General features: G+C 36.8%; 1 protein-coding gene across 1 annotated transcript in view; it reads right to left on the bottom strand.

Annotated features, from left to right (window-relative positions):
* Window positions 1-912: 912 nt before the first annotated feature.
* Window positions 913-24,069, bottom strand: part of TRAPPC11 (trafficking protein particle complex 11) — a 25,132-nt gene continuing 1,975 nt past the window's right edge. The window contains exons 4-28 of the mRNA XM_010295172.1: window positions 22,198-22,297; window positions 21,359-21,432; window positions 21,032-21,128; window positions 20,094-20,227; window positions 19,611-19,758; window positions 18,647-18,740; window positions 17,209-17,288; window positions 17,041-17,119; window positions 16,895-16,949; window positions 14,795-14,940; window positions 13,624-13,685; window positions 13,389-13,521; window positions 12,657-12,787; window positions 11,997-12,152; window positions 11,293-11,480; window positions 10,469-10,617; window positions 8,803-8,924; window positions 8,034-8,153; window positions 7,613-7,678; window positions 7,356-7,512; window positions 5,657-5,765; window positions 4,863-4,954; window positions 3,892-4,025; window positions 3,323-3,490; window positions 913-1,869 (exon numbers count right to left, since the gene is read on the bottom strand). Coding sequence (XP_010293474.1) covers window positions 1,825-1,869; window positions 3,323-3,490; window positions 3,892-4,025; window positions 4,863-4,954; window positions 5,657-5,765; window positions 7,356-7,512; window positions 7,613-7,678; window positions 8,034-8,153; window positions 8,803-8,924; window positions 10,469-10,617; window positions 11,293-11,480; window positions 11,997-12,152; window positions 12,657-12,787; window positions 13,389-13,521; window positions 13,624-13,685; window positions 14,795-14,940; window positions 16,895-16,949; window positions 17,041-17,119; window positions 17,209-17,288; window positions 18,647-18,740; window positions 19,611-19,758; window positions 20,094-20,227; window positions 21,032-21,128; window positions 21,359-21,432; window positions 22,198-22,297 — 2,839 coding nt within the window. The 3' untranslated portion in view covers window positions 913-1,824. The remainder of the gene's footprint in view (window positions 1,870-3,322; window positions 3,491-3,891; window positions 4,026-4,862; window positions 4,955-5,656; window positions 5,766-7,355; window positions 7,513-7,612; window positions 7,679-8,033; window positions 8,154-8,802; window positions 8,925-10,468; window positions 10,618-11,292; window positions 11,481-11,996; window positions 12,153-12,656; window positions 12,788-13,388; window positions 13,522-13,623; window positions 13,686-14,794; window positions 14,941-16,894; window positions 16,950-17,040; window positions 17,120-17,208; window positions 17,289-18,646; window positions 18,741-19,610; window positions 19,759-20,093; window positions 20,228-21,031; window positions 21,129-21,358; window positions 21,433-22,197; window positions 22,298-24,069) is intronic.

Here is a 24,069-nt window from a genome sequence, read left to right on the forward strand (position 1 = left end):
ACAAGGCAAAGATTTTTTTGTCTTAGTTGTCTGTGTTCACAGCTACAATAAGATCACATAAACCAAGAAAAGATCCTCTTTAGGAATGAAAAAAAGAACAGAAATTACAAACTATGGCAAAGTAGCAAGTAACTGTTTGGTTTTTTTTTTACCTCCCTCCATGGTGTGACATAAGCTTGCATTTCTTTATTTCTGTATTATTCTTACACAGTTCCTACTTTTACTACTCACCATTTTAAGTAGAAACCTGTTCACACGATTCACTTAAGACTTTAATATCATTGTAACCACATTTTATGCCCTCCTCTTTCTCAAAGGAATGCAAATCACTATTTTGTTGTTAGACTGTTTCAGAGGGGGGAAGGCACCCCAGTTCTCCACCAAACACACCACTTGCATCAACATGTCTTTAAGAAGCAGCAGCAGAGATGCCAGTGTTGCTGTGAACTGAGTGGCTACTTAAAAGAAAAACAAAACAAAAACCTGGAAATGAAATACATTTTCCACTCTTAAAAGAGATAAGATATCTATTCCATGACTGCCACTTAGCTCATGATATTTAAGCAAAGAATAAGGAAGGTTTCATTTGTTCTTCCCAGCATGGTTTGTCAGTCGTCATCTTTTCCTCCTCTATACACTGGAAAAATAACCCTCATAATATACATGGAATAAGCCTTATAACTACTTCTGCATGCCATGGAAAAGCTGTATGTGCTCATGCATATTTTTTCAGGACTGCCAATTAGCCTACAGTCCTTTCACTGGTAAGGAATGTTTACATGCTTGTCTAATGCTTTTCTCCAAATATTACAGCTGTTATTTTGGACTTCAGTGCCATAAAAGAATGTATCAGCCCATAAGACAGACCAGAGTTATGAAACAGCTGTGAAAACAGTGCTATTAAGGACACAGTTTCAGAAGTACTGTTATAAACTGTTTATTAGAACTTCACTTTGACAATAAATAAGGTATTTCCCAAGCAATCAGAACGTAATTATTTAGAAGGTTAAACAACTGAAGTTTTCACAATGCATTTTTTATATACATGGTTTACTATATTTTAAACACCAGTTCATCCAGAGCTGTACAACAGTAGGATGTCCATTTTTTAAAATCACACAGCAGGAGACTAGCAAAACATATCTTTAATCTGGAAGCTGCGTGTAAAAATAATCCCAAACCATATCAGCTTCATGTTGGGTAGCCCAACTGTTACAAATTAATCTCTGTTCATTAGATTAGCTGCTGAATTCAAATGCGGATGTATGGCTTACCCAGAAGAAACAGTGCCTTTTAGATTTATGGTTTTAAAGAACTAGTAAGCTGCAATGTAGCCATTTGTGGTATACTGTGCTACTGCACACACTGTTCTGCCCTCAACACAAGTGGCACAGAACAAACTTCTGTAAAGGATGATCATTTTCAATGTTGTAAATCTCTAATAGTAAGTACAAACTTTGCACTTCAACTTACGTCAATTATGAAAACATCTTTCGGTTTTGGTCAACCGAATTAGCACTTCTTCACTTAAATACTCGAGACATTTAATATGCCTTAATAATACTTTTAAGAGTTTGACATTCAAAGTTAACTTCAAAAGAATGCTCTTGTTAAATAAAGCACCAGGTTTTCCCCATATGTTTATTCCTTAAAGAAAGTCTATGAAAGACTAGGATTTTTTAAAACATTAGTTCTGCTAAGAGTTGCAATTTAAAAATAAAATTTAATTCTTATGGTTTGATCAAAGCCATGTTTCCAAAGTGAGCTTTACATATTCTGTGCAACATCCCATTTTCTTTAAGTGCAGAGGTACAGGTCTCAAAGCTACGCAGCTGCAATCGAGTTATCATCTGCTTGACGACCCTGAGGCTTTAGGAAAACAAAGAGAGAGAATTAAAAAAGCAAAAAACTGAGGCTGTCACAAAACTCTTTGCAACACATTGTGTTGATCAATGTAGCTCCAGTACACAAGCACAGTTTCAAGCCTATCCTTACTTCTAGTACACAAGCATAGCATTAAGCCTATCCTTACTTCTAACGGCTTCCAACAGTAGCACAAACACAGAGGACATCCAGCTGAAATTCCTGTTTGGCCCAGGGAGTACTTGGTAGGGGCCTCGGCTCCTTAACCACCCTGTTAAATGCCAAGAGCATCTCTGTACACATTTGGGCAGCTTAGCACAAGGCCTGGCTGATCAGAGTTCCAAGTATTACAGCACTATAAAAGGCTGGTAATCATCAATGCATAAAAAAGGAACGAGACTGACAGCTTCTCAGAGGAATTTTAAGCAGAATCACTAGAGATGGGAGAGAGCAAGAAGGAAGTTTTAAAGAAGAAAAGGCATCCTTACAGCAAGTTTTTTTGAGGTCCTGACAACTCCAAAGCAAAAGCAAAGAATTCTGAAGCCTGAGAGATTTGACAGGAGCATTGAGAACACCATGCTTTTGAGGAAAAAAGCCTTTTGTATTGACTTAGGAGGACATCTTGACAACCAATCTAGAAGAACCACTGATTGACAGCATATGCAGAAAGTAAGTTCTGCCTAATTCTTTTGGCTAAAACAAAATTGAAAGAATGTCACGCCTGTTTCCTGGAAACAGGATTACAGATGTCTCAACAAGTCCATCTCAAGTCATACAAACAAACTCTTCAAGGTCCTTGCTTGTTAAGAGTCTGACTAAAAAGTGAATACAATATTCTGGAGACAGCAGCAGTGGAATGAGAAAGCATCGTTTTGGGCAACTGGATTTTAATGATTCTTAAAGTCAGAAGCTGCCTGTGATGTATTTTTCATGACATCATTGAATTGTCTTCAGAGTTGTACCACTTAAGAAAAAAATAATCTAGACTGAGTGATTCACTGAGAGGATGTGTTTTTAGAAGTTATCTAAGGAGGTGGGGGATGCTAGTGTTTCTGAACCTAGCTGTATGAGTTGCTCAAACACTTTTTCCAGAAGTGCTACGCATTACGGTACTAAAATATTTCATTACTTTTAGCTCACTCCATTGTGCCCTAAATACAGGCAACTTTAAAACTCATTTTACAGAGTACAACATGTACAGGGACATGCTAAGCACATTCAGCTAGTTCATCTAATTGTAACCAAATACCTGTTGCACTTAAACAGTTTTCTTAAGGATTTTGGTTGAGAACACCAATGCACAACCCAAGACTTTTCAAAGCAAGTCAGTCTGTTACAAGCTGGCCATTTCAGTCTGCTTAGAAACACCCGGCTTTGAACAGAGCTGGGGTGGTAGTCCCCACAAACTGAGCAGCCACACAGGAAGCCTTTTAACACAAGGGACTTCTCACAGTCTTACCTTTACAAAAATGTGTGTTGGTATGAATCGTCTGAGCAACTGGTTAGTGAAGTTTGGGAATCGCAGCAAATTAACATGAAGAGATGGTAACTGCTGATATCCAGCCATCAGAGGATAGAAGTTATATAACATTTCCTGCTGTGTGCCAGGAAGGATTCTTAATCGGATCTTAAAAAAGAAAAAAGCCATAAACAGATAAATTCTGTGACAAAAAGCAGTCCTCTGTTTACTTTCTATTTATGCACTGTTTACTTTCTGAAGTTGGAAAGAATGCAACTACTTCCCTATTCTAGTTAAGCTATTACTCTAGACTGAAACACTATGTTACCCATAAACAACATGACAATTGGCTCCTGCTCAGGCTTCCATTTAGCCCTTCTTTAAACAGAGTCTGCATCCATGCATTCTTCCAGACAGAATTTACCATACTTTTACCATTTTTACCATACAATTTTCCAGCACTGGAAAAACAATGAGTTTGTCCTCTCTGCACATCGGTGTAAGTCTAATCAATGCATTCTTCACTACACAAGAAGCCAGCAGGATCAGTAGATGTGACAATTTTGTACCTGTTTAAGGCCAGAGAACATGAAGGCATCACTGGGTTCCACTGACACCTCCACATCCTGGACTAAGTTGGTCTTATTTTGCAGGTGGTATCTGACAGGTAGGGATTCTCTGACTCGGCCAAATGATGGCAGATCTTTGGAAAGAAAGTAAAGTAATCTCAACTACAAAATAAATTTAAAAATAATTCCACAACAAAAAAAACAAGTCTATCACAAAGAGCAGCAAAAAGTTTGAAAAAAAGAGATACAAGACCTAGGCATCTAAAGCATTTCTGACAAGATTTTTCAGAAAAAGATTGAAGAACAGAACACAACTTCATTACAACTTCTTGATAACACTTCTTCAATATCTAGTTACCAAATCCCCAACTGCTAACACTGTCCATGAATGCTAACTAGGAAATCACTTCAGTTGCTGCTGGGTATTTTCAGCTTACCAAAATCTTATCAGATACTGTCAGGAAGCTCCTTCAAAATGTAACAGGAAAGGATGGTGGAAGAATCTCAGTACAAATGAAACCAAATTAAGGACAGCATAGGAATTCTGTGTGTTCAGTGAGCATTCCACTCCCCCTCTGCTCTTGTGCAGGTGAAGTGCTAGAAGAGAAACAGTTCACCTGCCCGCAAGCAGCTCCAATTCTCCAGGCTGTTTCTTTCCTGGGATGCAGCCAGGGTGTGGGTGGATGGAACAATCCTTGCCACAAGCATCTAGAGAAACCCACTGGGAAGGCAGCATCAGCAGAGGTAACTCTGGCCTCTGTGCTGCCACATGACACAGGTCGATCCACTGACAGCTTTTAAGAGAACGCTTTCATGTAACTACCTTCTAACTCTTCCCTTGAATTGAAGGGGAGGAAAAGAGGGGCAAGGCTCTGTCTTTTGCTACAGTAAATGTAAGTTCTGGATGGTGTAAAACTTTGGCAGTCCTAAAAATTCTAATTGGGACATATGTGTTGCCAAATCAATATTACCTGCATTAACATGGAGGGGAATGCTCTCTACAATCACATGTGGTAGAGTGATGACTGTACTAACAACAGGTACACTTTCCACAGGTGAACTTCTGCAGGAAAAAGTCAAACGCAGACCATGTTGAAAGTTATACAACAAAGTATCAAGTGAGTACACCGAAAGAACATCACTCGTATGTGACTAAACTAAAATTATAGTAATTTCAGTGGTGGAAAGAAAAAACCCAAATTCTTATATTGAATTGTTTGAAGTGAGCAAAAAGGGAGATAAAATAGCAAAAGGCAAGTAAGAAAACTAAACAGCTCTGAAACTAAATAAAAGCAAACTAGGAGAAAGATATACCTCAACATTTGTCTTTGAAAACTGAGTGGATACAAACTCACAATCTACAGTGGGAAACAGTTTTCCCATTTAAAAAGTGCGTTTGTTTCTGTTATTGCAAAACTATTCCTTTGACTTGGCTTCTCAAGGGAGGTATTTCATGACTGGAGAAAATAGGGAGCAGAAGGTGACAAAGTAGCTTTGTAATTGACCGAAGATCTTACAAAGAAGAAAGCTTCATGAAATGTTAAAATCATAACCATGTAATATTTCTCTTAAGTATGTATTTAATCACAAGTCTAACAAGTTAAGCAGTAATTAGTAAGGTCCAAAGTCTAGACAGTGCTTACTACCCCATGATCTAAAACCAAGAGACAAAAAAAACCCTAAATCAACCAAAAAACCAACTCATCATCACCCTAAAAACAAACCAACTTATTTCCTCTGCCCATCCAGGCCAAGAGATACTTACCTCTTCCAGGAAATGATGTAAGATCCAGTTGCCACTCCACTAGCATTAGTAACTGGAGGACATCGAAGGCAAAAACACTCACTGGCACTCTCTCCTGTCTGTAAAACAACTATCAGCAAGACTTTGTTTAAAATCAAAGAGTAATCATTACTGCAGAAGCCATCAAATCTAAAAATCTAATATGACACAAACGCAAGTGCTCAGCCAAAAAGGCCTTTCAAGTGCTTTGCAAAGTATATCTAGGTAATACACAAATTCAATAAAGATTGCGAAGTATCCCAACACGTGAAAGAGTGACATATACAAATGTATGACAGTTTACTTTCTGAACAGCATTATGAGGTCTTTCATGTACACATATAAAAAGTCATTGCAAATTTAGAGTTCATACACAAAAAAAGCAAAATAACACCTATTTAAGTTCTATACATCTCCCACAGCAAATTCCAAGATATGAGCATAAGATGTGCCTCACGTTTTAAAGGAAAAATGAACATGGACATTTCTCCTCTCCCACCCAAATGGCTGAGAGGTGGGGAAGATATGGAACACAAGAAAAATCTACTGGCTTTGAGTTTTTACTCTTTCTTTTCTTTTTCCCCTTCCATTTGAATGAACTAAAAAAAAAATAGTACCTTTCACTTACAGAGTGATTAAAGAATACTACGAAAATAGATGTTTTAGTCATTCAAAATTAATTATAAATCTTTATTAAGTCTTACAAGGAAAAAAACACAACCAAAAGATGGACAGCTGAATACCTAGTATCTGAGTGGGTTCATACCTCCTGACAGTTAGCTCTTTAGGAGGATCAACCAGAAGCCATGAAGCACAAGGTGGCAGAACTGAAGATGAAATCTCATCGTTTGAAGACTAAAGGACTTGTGAACTGTTTGCCAGGTAACCCTTAAATCTATAGGGGAACTAGAGTCTTGCAAGTCCTTGACTAGATAGGTGGACAGCTGCCCCACAATTAGGCAGCCATCCAGACTGCTCATTTTATTCTAAGTTTTGGCAGAAGACACATGTTTTCACATCTCTGACTCCTAAAATGCAACAACAATGTTTTGTTGGAAGATTGTGGATCAGCTCTATTGCTAAGTACTCCATTTTATGTGGCAGCTAACATACTGCACTCTTAAAGGTTGAGATCTGTAACTTTTTTTTTTACATTTAAGTAGTAAGTTAAACTGCGATAGTATATAAAAAAAAGATGTTTACTTTTAACTGTTCTTTATAGCCTACACTGTCTAGCTTCACATTTTTCAGTTTCATGACTGCAATCACGGACATGGATCATTTTAGCCTTTGGATGCTGCCTCTATCATGTGGTTAAGTGTTTGCATTCCAGAAAGTATACATAGCCCATAAACACTGGAAATACTGAGTATCTTTTTATGTGGATATTTAAAAAGTTGCACATCAGAAGTACTTTCAGGTGATTTCCCTTATGTCTGTTATATTTAGAATTTCAGTTACCATCTATCATTCAAGTCTATTTACTTGATCTAGTGAAGTAGAACTACATTTGGCAGCATACTGCTGTCTAAGTTGTGCTCCGGCAAGCACCTATAGTAGTAAGCAGCTTTCTTCTATTTAGAATTTGATAAGCAAATATTGTTTAAAATTCCCCCCTTTCTTACTCCCAACTTACAGAAAAAGTATCCTCCTGATGAGAGCATGATCTAAGAAAACTTACCATTCTCCACATAAGATTCCAGTTGATCTACTGGGGTCATGGAAGCTGACAGCTGTAGCTGGCTGGTTACAATAGTGAGAGGCCAAGGAGAGGCACTCAGGATGTCTGTCATCAGTAAAAATGGTATGTCTGCAAATACTCTGTCCAAGTGCTCCAACTGTCAAGACAGACACAAGCTCTGGCTATTTCTGACTAAACAAGGTGCGACTATTGAAAGGGTGCGATTCCAAAATATCAACAACTTTTCAAACACATACCTTTGTGGAGACAAATTTGGCAGCAACATCAAAAGGAAATACTGTTTCTATGGTTACAGTTTCATCCTGTAGAGGTAATGAAAGGGGTGGGAAGAAGAGGGGAAAAACATTATATTAGTTTTCAGACCTGGCTATTGATGTCAAGGGTTACTAATGTAAAGTTACTTTTAATCATCACTTTAACCAAGTCCTCCCCAGGGCAGAATGTATCTTTAAGATATTTAAGAATAAATATAGAAAACTTTTCTTCTTATACTTATGAAACTGCTCACTCTAAATTGGGCTACCATGCTGCTGATTCAGCATTTTTTTATCTACTAGAAAGGCTTCTAAGAGACTTTGAATTACAGCCTTTAGATTGAGAATATTTCTTGCATTTCATGAATGTATCTCCAGCAATTGATGCATCTTTACATCATACCCGGTGACACTTGCAGAGGATTTCTTTCCCCTCGACGATAGTGTTGATTAAGTAAGAAACATAAACCAGAAACATTCTTGCACCGACTGTTCCACAACGGATGTATATTGGTTTCTCCAGCTACAAAAATGAAGGAGACAGTATGAGCCAAGCTATACCTAAATTACATTAATTAGGCCTAGAGCTGTCCACAACTTGTTAATCATCTTACTTGGTCCAAGAGCACAACAGTAGAATGGATATTACTTTGACCATAAGGGATCCCCTACAATGCAGAATCTTAATCACACAATGAATTATTTTACCGCTCCAGTTGCTTCACTACAAATACATGTCTGCTACTTAACAGTACAAGTAAAGAACCATTACTGTGTAGTATGATATACCCAACTTCTAATTTACAGTCACAATTTCAGTTTGGTGCAACATCTGCATATTTGACCTTCTGCCATGTTGAATTACACTTGCTGACTATTATCTACTGTCCAGCAGGCAGTGCATTTAATTAACAGTTGAGATTAGCCTCCTTATTTTATTTCTTATCTCCCAGCTGTATCATCAATCCCAAAATATACCTTATTCACAAATTTAGTCCAAAAGGGGATCTAGCTAAAGAAATAAGCTACAAGTATACAATAGGTAAAATACACCGTAACTATTTATTGGTTTAGATATCTGAAATTAAACATAGGTCCTTCTATGAGAGTCTTTTATTAGTTGATCCCCATTTTCTTAAGTGTGATATAGAAAGAAGGTTTTACGCCTTCACCTTTTCTCCTGGTTGCAAGTCTCCTACAGGGATATCAGGAAGCAGTGCAGGAAAAGAGTCATCACACGCATCTGTTCCATGAAGAGTCACCTGAGTTTTCTGTGTCAGGTTGGCATCTTGCCCTAGGATTAAAAGCAGTCTTCATAACCACACAGGCTTACATCACTGAAGCATGAAAGCAATAACTAAAAATAAGATATTAATCTCAAAAAGCAATGCATGAGGAATTAACATTGTTCATTTGGGTGAGGAAATCTTTCAAGAAGTACCAGCAGAGGGTAAATTTGACAACACCTTAAGTTTTCCAAGTTGGAGGGTTCACATCCTGCAAGGTTTTTCTTTCATCTGTTTAGGCCAGGAAAAAAAAAAAAACCAACCAAAGGCAAAAATCAGAAATTCTATCTAGATGTTCCCTACCATATAGAAAACACAACATGATTATGTGATCCAAGGTTTTCTTGGTACTCTGAGGTAAAAAGGAAGTTTCACTGTTCTGTGATTCTTCTGTTTTCAAGAGCGTGGCTTACTGATTTTACATCTTTTTAAAATTGTTCTTCCAAATCTGTGTTGAAAATATGTAAAAACAAACGTATAGATGTTAAATGGCACCATTCTTCAGTCAGAGGTTGACTAGAATAATGGGATTACTGCAATCACATCGGATAATTTTCAAAGCAAGACAAACTACATCTTGCCAAAGAGTTACAACTGTGGAAAAATATATCAACTTCCCTATAAATGAAATGTCAAATTTCAATTGTTCTTTCATATAATCAGCAAGCCCACACTGACCTCACATATCACGTGTTAAGAGTCAAAATCAAGCAGGGAGATGGTGGGGAAAATCAAGACCAACTATTAAATACTACTTTAGGAGCCAAGGCCAAACATCCAAATAAATAAGTTTAAAGAACGCTCCACTGACTTTAATGAACTGTACAACTGTATAGGGAATGTGGTTCTATTTCAGACTACACAGTACATATTGCATCCTATACACTAGTGGCTTAAAAATATTTTTGCCTTTTAGGATAATTCCTACAAATAGGCATACAGAGTATAACATTTGGAATTCACATATTGAAAACTCTCAGCAATAACTACATACAGCTAACTGGGACTTAGACATATGATATTTGCATTTTTTCCTTTTCATTGAAAGGAATACTGTCTCAGTTATCCATCACTCCCCAAATTTCAAGAGGTTTAAAAAAGTGAACCACATTGCCCAGGGTGGGGAAAAAAGCAGGGGTGGGTGTGGGAGAAAACTCACAAAGACTATACTTAGAAAACATTTATCTAACACTGTCTAATGCTTTCATCTCAGCAAGAAAAAACTCTCTTAGGAAAAGAAAAATTTAGTTACAAGCAAATTAAATGAAAGGTTAGGAAGACATACAAAAGCTTCCATGTTTTCTTCCAAACTGATAAAAACTTATCTTTTGAAAATACCCACATAAACACTGCTGACAACCAGTGGTTAAGATAATAACTGAATGAGTGTTAGCTTTTGTTCTTACCACTAGTATCTCATCATTTCCAACCTTCACTTTGGTTTGGCTCTTAATTACTACAGGAGAGCCAATTATTTTATTTCTCTGCATGGCATCAAGAACAAGGAGTCAATTAGGAGACTGCTGGATTAAAAGAAAATAACCCCAGATACCTGGCTTTAAACCTGCTGTAAGCTTAACATCTTTGGCCACTGTCTCCTCATGTGACTGGACTGTCACAATCAAACAATACATTTCATTAGTCAGGGCAGGAGGTTCATGACGGAGCTGAACAGAAATGTTTGGCACTCTAGAAATAATCCTTCAAGAGAAAAGACTCAGTTATTTTATGTTTCTTAAATAACAAGTTTTTAAGCAAGCCTAGTTTAAAAGAGATTAAAACAGCCTATTGTTTAAGAGAGTTCTGAAAACTGGTGTCCTATTCAACTAAGAGATGTAAGGTTCCTGGAAAGCAAAACGATGGGAACAACTCTATAAAAACAGTTTGGAACCCCAGTAACAAGCATTAATAGTTCAGATATTCTGCCAGGAAAAAAAAAAAGCACCCCCACCAACAGCAGTTGTATTTAATTCTTTTGAATACATCTAAATTGGTATTAACCTATTTATTAATATTATTTTCCAATACAGTTTTAGGGACTCTGTGTGCTGGATTTTGTAAGGGAACAATAACACCTCCTAGTTTCCACAAAAATCTGGGAAAAGTCTGCTTAAAGTTAGGTGAAAGGGAGAACTACAGCATACTTGGTATACTCAGAGATCAATGCAAGCTTCTTCTGTACATCTAGCTATCTGGAGCCTCTAAAGTCCAAAAGAATTAAGATAGTACCTATCTTATGCCCATTTTAAGCAAAGACATATTAAAAGGCCCTATTAAAGAAGTCCCAACAAGTCTTCCTTCTTTTAGGTGGAGTAATCAGGACTTTGCAGGAGATTCATAATGGTACATTATTTGTATTTTCAAGCTTTTACTTACATAGTGCTTGCCTGAATAGTCAAACTGTCCCAGTGCACCTCATTATCTGGAAGCTTAGGTCTTCGCCTGAAGGAACGTGCTGCCTGCAATGCTTCTTGAGATGAAGCAGCATCTCCACCTCCTCCACGCCAGTTCAGGATCACACATCGGCCAGATTCACTTCCCAGGATCAAATCCACAGAGGTGATCTGAGACACACAAATTCAAACACATACTGGTAACTTTGTCTTCAGATCACCAACTGTAAGAATATAGTTTTCAGACAAACAGGCACAATAAAGATGTGTATCACCAAAAAGCTTCTGGCAGCTTTGCAGGCTGAAGACACCTTACTACTCCAGAATTTCACTTGATGAAACAGTACTGGGAAAAGTATCCATGCTCATGTGTGTGCAGTGTAGCATTTTGCAGTTTCCTACACTCCCATAGTGCTATGCCACCCCTCCCTCTTTTCTTTTTTTAAAGATATTGCACAAATTAAAGAAAGAAACAAAACCAAACTTGAAGCAAAACTTACGTTTTTGTGATAACTTTTTGGTTTGTATTATCAATAAAATTTTACTCTAATTTTTAGTACTTAGTTTCAAGAGTTCAAACATTGGAACTGCAGTGACATTAGTAACTGGTGCCAGATTAGAGGCAGCATCCTAGCTTTGAGTTCTTTGTAAATATCAGTAAGAAAGGTGTAAAACAAATTGACAAACCTCGATCTTCTTTCCTACATCTTCAGTTTTTGCAACAAATTTGAAAGTGAACTTTCTTGTTTTGCCAGGCACTAAGCACATTGTTCCTTGTGATGACTGTTCTAGAATATCACTTTTTTGATAGGCTTCTTCTACCACACAGTATTGGTTGTAATCCTACAATGAAGGATTTGGGGAAAAAAGTTGATAAATCCAGACTTAGGACATCTTTAGAGAGTAATGGTAGCATAGCAAATATTCAGGCTCTGTGTTACTAGATCAAACCATATGGGTTCTCACAACTTCACACACTACTCAAGTTAGACGTAGCAAGTAATTACAATGCAATTCTTCGACACAAGATATCCATTATATTAATGGAACTTCATGCAAGAACATGAAGAAAAACAAGACATTAAAATGGTTCTTCTGAAACTTCAGAGAGCTTCATAGAAAAACAAAGATATGATAGATGAATTACTCAAACTGCATTTGGGAGTTTTATCACAGTATCAACATATTTGTTAAAAGTGATAGATAATGCAAAAAGAAAACACCCTTCCAACTTAAGTAATAATGTAATTTTTGGAAAAGAACTTTTGATTTTTTGTGTTTAAAAACACTAATAGATATTATTCAATTTTTATTACGAGCTTCTATCACTAGATAGAACATAGTTACCTGATTATTGAAACTGATGCAGAGCTTAGAAAACCTGATAGGATGAGGACAATCAGCTTTCAAGTATACATCAAACTGCACAGGAACATCAACATGAAAACTAGGAGCAAGAAATTTTGCTTTGCACTGCACTGGATTAAAAAATAAAAAAGAAGTAGGTGTTAAACACAAACTACAACATTAAATTCAAGAAGCACACTCTTGAAATAATTGTGGTAAGCATTGTTCTGTTTATACTTTTAAAACTTTGGTTTGTATGTAAGTAGGACAAATTTGGCTATTAACACTGTCACAGAAAGCCACTTTTCAGCACTTGGCTGAAACCATCACACAAGAGAAGAGACAGATGTCTAGCAGAAAAAAAAAATCCTGTACACTTAGGTACACTTCTTTTATAAGTAACACCCACTCACACCCCCTTTCTATGGGGGATATTATCATGCACACATTCTGCCCTCTTTCCTCAGAATCCTACTCCCAAGCATACCAGAGTGGCTGAAGTCTTTCAAAAAGCAAGGGATTCTTCTCTAGTAATCATATCAGGGATATGAGATCACTGGCTTCTCTCATGATTTCTTATCTTACTGGTTTAGAAGAACAAAGCAGTGCTGAAACAAGAGTTTCAGTGTGGTTGGATTTAACACACACTTCACACTTTTTCTTCATTAGTTATGTTCAAGATATAGTTACACTGAAATTTATAATCTGGTGTAAATTTGCTTGCGTACTTACCAAATGGTATAAAATCTTGGACTTCTATTGTGAAAACATTACTACCTGCCAAGGAAACACGGTCAGCCCACAATTTTTGTGATGCTTTCACAGCAGCAGCATCGCAATCAGGTTCAGGATCAGGGCTTTCATTCTGTATCCAGATAGAAGATTACAAATAACAATAAAAGAAGGTTACCAAACACTCACCACTCTTAAGGTTATTTAAAAGGGTAGTAGGAGTTTTGCCACTTACCATTATAACTTTTATCAGATTTTTTTCTATTCGAGATTTCTGATCTTCTTTAAGAGTAGATGCTAGAAAACAGTACAAAACCAAAGATTACAAGACAGAAGTCCTCTTATTTTTAAGTTTAAAAGTATGTCTTTCCTTTAGATTGTATCTTTCAAAAAACACATTCTGTGGGGAAAAGAAAAATCTGGCATCCATCTACCAGTAATGAAGGATTCATTCAGTTTTCAGAACTTTCCCTATTTTAAGTGTTTCCTCTTATTTACACTGGAACTTACATTTAATTAATTTACACTTATTTTTTTTTTCCTCTTATTTTACTGGAAGTAAAATATTTTTTGGTTAGACAAGCATTTAATAATTTATTGGAGGAAAACCCCAAGAGAATAACGCCTATACCTTCTTGTTATTTATATTTAAGGCAAGCTCAGATGATATCAGAAACAACAACTACAGAAGGTGATGGGAAGAAAAAGGACTAATTAAAATAAGCACTCTTCTCTTGAAGATGAAGAAAGGTGGGTTTGTCTTGTTGGTTCTTATTTAATACAACGCAGAGCAGCCTGGCTTGCTAACAGAAGATGCAAATCCATTTTTACCTAACAGTGATATTAGCAATTTAGGGCATAAAAGGATTATTTCTGCAATGTCAAATAACAGACTTTATACAAAGCAGGGTGCTTGCATTATTACTGTGCGGCCACCCTATGTCACATTTTTCCCCTAAAACATACCACATGCATATTTCATCAGCAGAGTTCTAGTAAAAAGTCTGAGAAGCACATTTGGGATTTTAAAGTCCAGAAAAATGGTGCTAGCTTTGTTACTTACTAGGAAAAATGTTTTTCCCCTTTAGCTGTATTACAGTTCTTCCTCCAGTCCAAAGCTCAGGAATTTTCTGTTACATTATTTGAACAGTTTCAAACAAAGCTCTGTACCTCAGATACCCTGACAGTCTATCTGCATGCAACGAATTTTATAATAAAAGAGGAAGAAAATTCAACTTCCAACATATGAGAGAAGGGAGTAAAAATTCAGCACAGGTATACAGTTATTTTGTAGTCAAATCATTTGAAGTAATGCAAGCACTGTGTCTGACATTGACTTGTCAGACTTCCAAATATATGTACTTTAATTTTTCTGTATAGGCTGAGTATATTTCTTAAAAGAATACCTCTACCCAGTAGCTCTAAAGAGTATGTTATATAATCTTTTAGCTGGGCCATCAGATATGAACATTTGAGAGCTGTTGTCAATATGGAAGTGAGAAGAGTCCACCACCCTTCACTGCGATATTCACACATAACATAATCCAAGAGCCTGCAACACAACAAAATGGAGACAAGTTATACACATCCATATTTTAGGAGCTCGCATTTATTTGGTATCATTAATACAGAATTCATCTTCACTAATACAAATGCTAGATTAAAGTCAAGTCTACTGTTTACACATGGCAATGATTTATTGAAAACAGCATGAAATTTTTGTGACGAAACACATTTATTCCATTAATTTTCTATTACAGGCTAGAATAATTTTCACAAGAGAACAACAGGAAAACTCGCTGTCTTCACAGAAAGAACTGGCAAAACAGCAACTGGACAGAAGAATCTTAGTCCAGCATTGCATTAAAAATAAATTTTACTATTGCGTATGTGGTAAGCTTTAAGAAAAACAAACCAAAACCCTGCAATAAAGTCCCCTTCCAAACTGAAGAATTTTAGTGTTCCTTAAGCTGAGATGTTTCTTTTCCCCTCCCATCTCCTATCCCCTGCTCCCTTCAAGGGTTTCAAAGGTCTACAAGAAAACACATGCATCAGTCTTTATCAGGCAAAACTGCACACCTTAATGTGGTTTTAATACCGAGCAATGTTTGCTATTACTAGCAAAGCTGAGAAGTGAATTTTTTTAACTGTTCAACTGTTCAAGACAAGAGTTTCTGCCTACTTCAGAAAAACTACCAGAACATAAATAAGAAATGCTTGTTCATATAAAATCAGGCTTGATACAAATTGATCTGCTTATCCTAGCCCATCATCTCCTTCATGTAGCTTCCAGCCAGCTAATAACAGTAAACATCTCTCCTACCTCAAACATAATCCCTTTACAACATGTGATCTTTGAAAGCTAATTAATGAAAACACTGTGAGACTCCTAACATGACCTTCACTCTGCAAACTCCCCTTAAAAATACAAAGTTAAGAAACTAAGCATAGGACACATCCTTCAGAAAAGATGGTACCTCAGCACTACTTGTTCTGTAGTCATTAATGGCAGAAAACTACACCAAGAAAAATAATTCCTTTTGCCAATTCCCTGGTATATAAACAAAAACTAAATTCAGCAACTGTCCTGGTTTCAGCTGGGATAGCATTTATTTTCTTCCTAGTAGCTGGTATAGTGCTATGTTTTGGATTTGCAATGAAAATAATGTGGACAAACACACAGATGTTTTTTAGTTGTTGCTAAGCAGTCAAGGACTGTCCAGCTTCCCATGCTCTGGTCTGCCAGCAAGTAGGTTGGGGGTACATGGGAAGCTGGGAGGGGGCACAGCCAGGACCAGCTGACCCAAACTGGCCAAGGCAATATTCCATACCATAAGATGTCACGCTCAGTATATAAACTGGGGGAGTTGGCCAGGGAAGGCTGCTGCTCGGGAACTGGCTGGGCATCGGTCAGCAGGTGGCAAGCAATTGCACTGTGCACCACTTGGTCTGTATATCCTTTTATTATTAATTTTCACTTCCTTTTCTGTCCTATTAAACTGCCTTTATCTCAACCCAGAAATTTGACATTTTTTTCCCCAATTCTCTCCCCAATCCTGCCAGGGAGGGGGCAGTGTAGTATTTAGCTGCCTGCAGGGTTAAACCACAACATCTACGTTTCCATATTTTTTGAATTTTATAACTACAAAGTCTGTAATTCAATGTAACTATATTCTCATTGCAGTAGCAGAGAAGTTTCCAAAATCTCTTGGAAAGGGCAGGGGAAGACAGCACTCAGTCAGTGAGCTAGAAGTAATATTTGCCCATTAAGGCAAATCCCCACAGCAGCTTACAACAGGAAATTTTTCTACTCTAATAACTGACTCATCGTATCTGCTTTCTTCAATGTAAGTGGAGTTCATAGAATCCAAAGCTTGTGCTTCAATCAAATCCAGGTAACAAGGAGTATCTTAGATGAGCTTCTGACATTATTCCATAGCAATAAGACATGGGGTCTTAGTGAGAAAAATAGCATGTGAAAGAAGCAAATCATGGATGGTACTCACTTCAAAGCTTTGGCATAATCTTTAGCGTAGTAATATTCTTCTCCCATTTGAACCACTAATAAAAAAATTTAAAAATGTTCCAGATCAATACCAAAAGTCTTTGCAAAGTTAATTTAAAAAAAATGCATCCGATTATCTATACTCACTCAAATGACTTTTCATTCTTGGACACTTGTATTTCTTGAACTGCGCGACAGCATTACTCAACAAAGTGATTATTAGCTCCTAACAGATAAAACCATTACTGATATCATTATATATGCAAACATTAACATAATGTTAGAAAACATTTTTTTTCGTAGAATAAGGCTTACCGAGTGAAGAACATTTTTCTCTTTCAACTGTAGGGATAAAATCCCAATCTTCTCCTTTTCAGGATCAGAAAGATCAAAGCCTGCATAAGACAATGAAAAAGCCATTAAATTAGAATTTTGTCCAAAGGGAATTTATGTGGTGAGCTACATGTAATGCAAGCTCCAACTCAAGCACACTCAAACTCTTAAACATTCTTTTGCCTAGGAGACAGATATCTGCTTTAAGAACTCATCCATCCTGTGTTCTAGAAGGCAAATTCTGGAACAAATATCTTGCTTTTTGTTTAAAAGTTAGCTGAAGCTACCAAAAATAGCAAACTACAGTTAAGACAACCTAGTCTTTAGACTGCATCTATTAACATTCAAAGCGCATAGGCTACTAGCATTTAAAGCCTGTGTAAGACAAACCTGTAGCCCTTTTCCTATCTGATGTCAGGTAAGGATTCAAGCTTATGTTTCCCTAGCAGTGGGGAATGCCAACATATGAAGAACTGTATAGGGTTTCAAAGACTATAAACACTTGCTGGAACCAAAAAACCTGAATATATTCAACAGGTAAAGTTGCTCTTCATCTTAAATAGCTTGGCAGTAGATTCTAACTAATCTTAAAACAGTAACACTTGAAGAAAAAAGAAGTTAGACAATACTGTATTTACAATAGATGAAATAAAGTCTTTTAAAGAGGGCAGTGAAAGTCGCAAAGCCCAAAGGACATGCAGAAAATAAAGAATAGGAGACAAAATGGGAAGGGAGAAAGGGAAGTAAAGCCACAGTCAAAAATTATCTCAGAACTGCAGGTGTATTCATACATAGCTCAAAGCTGTACATTCAAAGTCTGAATTTCTGAGAAAGCATACTCCTTAACAGAAAACCCACAAATCCCTCTTTTAGATTCAAATCTAGTCATTGCATCCTCTCGACGCATGAAATCCAAAAAGCTTTTTCAGAAAAAAAAAAAAAAGAGAGAGAGTCATGAGTTCCTGTTTACAGTTGAGAAGATACAGGATGAATTTAGAACAGTCACATTCAGGGACATCGTTACTTTTGCTGTATCCAGTTCTCCAACTTCTCTTCCCAGGAGCGCATGTCACTGCAGCCAAGCGCTCCTGCAGCACAGTGATTACAAGTAGCTTAGGCAGCAACAGAAACAAAGCAGCAGCAGAGCTTCAGTATGGCCTGTGCAACTTTGCTGAATAGCTGATCCTGCATAAACCTGAGGTTTCTTTTCCTATTTGTTATAGAGATCAAAGACAATTCCTGTGCTTCCAGCTGACACCTGTTCAAGTCATACCACCAACTAACAACAGAGTAAGGTCCCAGCCTTGCGTCTGTCTCAGTGGGAAGGATATTACATGCTGATGCCCACTAAGTCAGCTGGCAGGATCAGCAGCTAAAGAAAGTTGTCTGAACTCCATAGATACATGACACAGAAACGTACTTAATATTCCCTGCCGCCAAGGTCTTTGCCCATAGAAGTCAAGCACTCCAGTTTGCGTTTCCAGGGGGTCCGGATTGGGATATATCACAGAGGACTGTAAAGTCAGCAAAGAGTCACAAAAAAGGGTTCATCTTTCATTTTAAAGCATTAAAAGTGATTTCATGCTCCAACACACATGCATATAAAAGAAATTTGCTTTAAAACATATAACTTTTCTGTCCACCTGTATAAAAATAGCACGTCAGGAAACCCACGCATTTAAATACTTCTCAGTCTGACATCCTACTTCATTGACCTTTGTTTGTCTGAAATACTTTTCAAGAATAACCAGGTAACCCTTTTCAAAACTAGTTCCTAACAAGATAATCCAAGAACAAATAAATAGCACCAATAGGAACAAAGACATTTTAAAATAATTGGGACATGTCAGCTGGAAATTAGCTACATATAATTAGCAGGTATGTTTAAACTGACTGCAGAGATCTATTTTCCATGCAATGCTTTCTTCCAGGCAAGTTTCAAAACAAAACAACAAAAAAAAACACATCAACAAAACACCATCAAACACCACCCCCCACACACTCTCTAATACTAGCACTCGTTTCTTTGCTTCCTATAAGTCACCAGATACAGTGCATGTATAGAGAAATATACTGCAGAAACTAAACAGTAAGTATCCAGAGATGTAGAAAGTATACTATTTTTTAATACGTATTTTAAAAACATTTTAACACCAGAATTATTTGTAGTAAAATAAACTAAGACATTTGTTCTAGAGTAACTTTTCCAATACATAATAAATACTTGTAATGTTAGTAAGCATCAGAAAAATACACATATCCTTCCCTTGGATTTTGTTTACACATATTAAAGATTATTCCACTACCATTTGAGACTAAAACATTAGCTAATTTACTATCTGGATCTGGTTTCTTGCAAAGCATTTTTTCCCTTCCCAACTTACATCATGGTTACAAAGCATACTTGCTAGTTGTTTCCGTTCCTGTGCATAGTAGGCTGCCTGTTGGTAATAGAAACCTGGATTCTGAGTTTGAATTGCTGTCAATCCCAGCTTAATCGCTTCATCAAACAAGTCACCAAAAGCCTGAAACCTATTAAAAAAATTCATAACCAAGATTATGTACAGTTTGAACTGAAAGGTACACTTCAATTAAAAGTTCTGGTTAGTATTATGACAGATGATGCTTCTCTGTACTTTTGTGTCCAAGTTCTATGGCTGCATTTATGTCATACTCTGTTCATTCCCAGAGAAAAGTGGTCAATAATCAATGCAAAACAGAATAACAGCATACATTTTTTATTACCTAGTATATCTCTTTCTTAGATAAAGAGGTCAGAATTTGTATCTTGCCTAGACAAGTAAAACAGCGAGCTTCACAAGGTTATATCAGAACTAAACCAGAAACATTACTAAGCAAAATCATACTGTTTAGACATCCAGGCAGCATGCTCAAAAGCCAGTTCTGCACTTCCTATTTTTTTCTTGCACAAGTCAATATGTTTCCTGAACTGAGCAATTGCATCCAGTGGAGTATTATGCTGAAAACAGAGGCGACAGATCTAGAAGAAATCAAAATAAGAGGAAAAATAACTGTGTTAGGCTGCTAAGGATTAGCTTTAAAAAGAAAAAAACCAAATTAATTTTACATATTTCTGAAGAGCTCAAGTAGCATAGAAAACAGAGGGAGAAAAACAGATGTAAACCATAACGTACTACACCTGAAACCACCTGGTCCTCTAAACTATCCAACATTATTTTTCCTCCCCTTCTCCCAAGTCATCACTGGAAGAGTACATAACTCACAACCAAATTCAAGATGGAACTGCAGAGCCACTAGGAAGATCATCATCTTTGAAGCCTGCAGTCTGCAAATGGAATTTGACAGTGTCCAACTGCAGAATTGTTGTAAATGGTGGGACAGTTTTATCTTAAAGCCCTAAAATACTAAAACTATGGTCTGATTCTTAAAGAGTTTCTTTCCTCCTCCTAACAAAGAGTAACTGAACTGTACTGTCTTAAGCTTTGCGAGAAGACAAAAATATTCAAGGAACAAGCAACCCTTGTTTTCATTCCCCCTGCACAGAGTGAGAGTTAAAGAGAGTCTAGTCTTTCAGACGACTGCATCTCAAATGAACTCTCATTCTTCAAGATACTTCCAAACTTCAGCTAAGGATCTTTCTTTTATGTGGCATTGAGAAGTCTTTGCAAGTCTGAGTGTAATTGGTATTCCACTGATAGCTGTTTCTAATCCATCTCCTTAAGGGTAATATAAAAATGCAATTTTTAAACCTTTATACATTAAAGATGCATCAGCTTTTTATTTTTAAGTAAAGATTGTCAAAGCTTAGAAGTACACTTGTTACCTTGTAGTTTATAAATCCTGCCATGGTCTTGATTTCCAGCATGTTTGTTTCATGAGCCCGCAATTCATGCACAAGATTATAGGCAGTTCTGTAATTTCTAAGCAGGAATACTTATATTAGAGTTAAATCACACAAGATAATAAAATTTAAGAACAGGATTGCCAACAGCAGAAAACAGCCTTCCAGTCAGTGTGTTCTTCCCAGTAATGAACTCACTCCTTACATACATGTTTAAATAATTTTGCATTTGGGAAAATATTTATCATAGTGTGTGGCTTAGCAGTAATTTGGGGTAGAGAGGGTGGGGGAAAATTACTCGAGTCTTACTTGAGAGCATTCTGCGTATCCTGTTTCAGCTCACTGAAGAATGCAATTTTGAACTGGTGTCTAACAAATAAAAGCTGCAAAACACAACCACTGTACATCAGTCACAAACATCTGAATATACCTGTTACCTACAAGGCAGATACAGGTGATAATTTCAGAGGTTTACATAATATAGCAGTTGACTTGAAAAACTGACTATGCAACTGTTTCACAATAGTTCTCTCTGCCACCATGATGCAGCAGTGATCTTTCAACAGATTTTATCTATTCCAAGTCTTCTACCCTGGAAGAGGGGAGAGGCTTTGTAACACCCCAGAACCTCTACACTAACAGTATCAGTTGTTGGTTCAGAACTCACCACTTTGACCCCAGCTTCCAAGAGGAGGAGGCTGGCAATTGCAGCAGAACGTTGTGTGTCTGAGCAGATATTTAACAATTTCAAGAGCAAAAAGGTAAAAAGCCAGTCAAGTGCAACCTGAAGTTCAAAATGTCTAAGGGAAGCACCTCCCACAACTTGTTAAGATACTACATTCAAATAGGTTAAACCACATAGATAATGAAAAAAAATTTTTTTAGTCCATTCATTCTTGGGCTGCAGCTCTTCCTCTCAGAAAGATGTGAGGAAGACAAATAAACATAAGAACAAAACCAATAAAAAAAAAAAATCAGAGTTTAAGTTGCAGAAAATAAAACCAGATATACTTTCTGTATTTAAAGAAGGCATCTCAAGTTGGATGGGAGGGGAAATAAAAATGTTTAAGCAACAAACAAGCCTTATTTTCATGTTTTAACATGCAATATAACTTGCACAGTATTTAAAAAAAAATAGGGCAACATACCTGATGAGTGGTTTTGTTCAAGAACTCCTTATGAGATTTAACTCTTCGTATTTCTGTATAATAGTAAGTCTGGGCATGCTCATAGAAAGCATTTTCCAACCTGCAAGAAAGTTCCTCATAAGTTTCACTAAGTTTCTCTCACATAGAAAGAAATTCTGAAGTTCCTCAGAATAAGTTACTTTTAATCATGCTTATTTTAGGGTTGGCAAAGTAGCTTGAGGTATTACTAAACTCTTCTATAAGTTATCACACAGGCTAAAAGTCCGCAGAAAAACACTTCTTCACACAAAACCTTACGTAAGGGTAGCACGAAGTAGAACAAGTAGGTTTGAGAGCTTTATATATTGATTTCTCATACAACAATCTCTAGTATTTAATGTAAGAAGGTCTGAGGATAAGCTGTTCAGAGTTTACAAGGCAACAGAAAACAGAGAGATGCCCCAGACAAAGCAAGCAAGCCTTGCTGAGGCTCCTGGGATAACCCTGAGCAGGTCCAGATCTTATTTGCTGGACTGTGGGGGTAGGAGTGGGAAGAAAAAAATAGCAGTAACTAAAATTATGAGGGCACAGACTAGGTTTCATCATTCTGTCCAAACATCAACAGCTACCTGGGTTGCAGAGGTAACAGTCAAACTTGTGTCTGCAAGATAAATAGCCCAATGGCAAATCACGGGGGGAGAAAAGAAAGACAAGGAGGCCCAGAACACTGAATGCAGCACGAGGCTGAGGAGGATCTAAGAAGCATATGCTGTATGATCAAATTATAAAGAGTAAAATCAACTAGAACAAGACCAGAAACCAGGAGAGGAATACATTCAATAGTACTGATGTACACAGGAAATAAAGGATCAAGTACTAGTTCTGTGCTTTGGCCAAGAAAGGACCACTGCTGACTTTGACTAAGGCAGATCACAACTTGCGTTGTGCTTGCTGTGCAGAAAGGATGGCGATGAAAACAATGAGACAGACATGGACAGCAACTGTTAACTGTGAGTTTGGCCACAAAAGGAAGACAAGATAAATTCAGTCTACCTATCATACTTATTTTAGTATTGTATTGCAGCTGTATAGGAAAAGACAAGCCCGTCCAAGGCATTAAAAAAAAATTATTCTCTTTTACTACTATGAAATCTCAATTTAAAATGTCAAAACAAAAAGATTAATACCAGGAATTCTGACATGATTATATGCTCAAACATATATTTTTTTTAAATGTGCATGAAGAGCTATTAATCTTTAATGGTACAGCCTTACGTTCACAAACTTGGAGACAGTTACAAAACTCATATCAAAATGCAGCTAAATGCAGTTTGCAAAGGCTTACACTAGTTAATGTGCAGTAAACATTCCTTCTTTATCACTGAGCAAAAGCAAAATATGAAAAACTAGAAGCAATAGTTACTTTATTTTGATCAATTCTAGTAGCTGTCTGAACAGCATGGATGTGATAACAGCATTGATTTATGTTGAGAACTGTACTGTTTATATATAAATATAAGGGTGAGAGAAGGAAGAATCAGTCTCTCAGACCATGAACCCTCCTCTCCCTAAGCATATCTGGAAAAATTAAAACTAATTTTAGTAAACCATGATTTGCCTTAGTTTGAGCCCTTCTTTTTCAGTCTATACAAGACTGCCTTCCTTTCCCTGTCCTGTTTTTGAAAGGCCTTTGTAATTTATTTGAAGCTGTATTCCCTGTAAATATTAAAACAGAAAGCACAAGAAATGTAAAAAATGACAGAGACCTAATATTTGCAACCAGATAAATGCCACTTAGCATAAATAGAAAAAGAGGTACCTATACAGCCAAGAAATGTGGGTTGGAAACAAAGCAAAGACTTGCTAATACAGAGTTACACCTAACAAAACATT

Source organism: Phaethon lepturus, unplaced genomic scaffold (genome assembly GCF_000687285.1).
Source record: "Phaethon lepturus isolate BGI_N335 unplaced genomic scaffold, ASM68728v1 scaffold6429, whole genome shotgun sequence".
Classification (NCBI taxonomy): Eukaryota; Metazoa; Chordata; class Aves; order Phaethontiformes; family Phaethontidae; genus Phaethon; species Phaethon lepturus.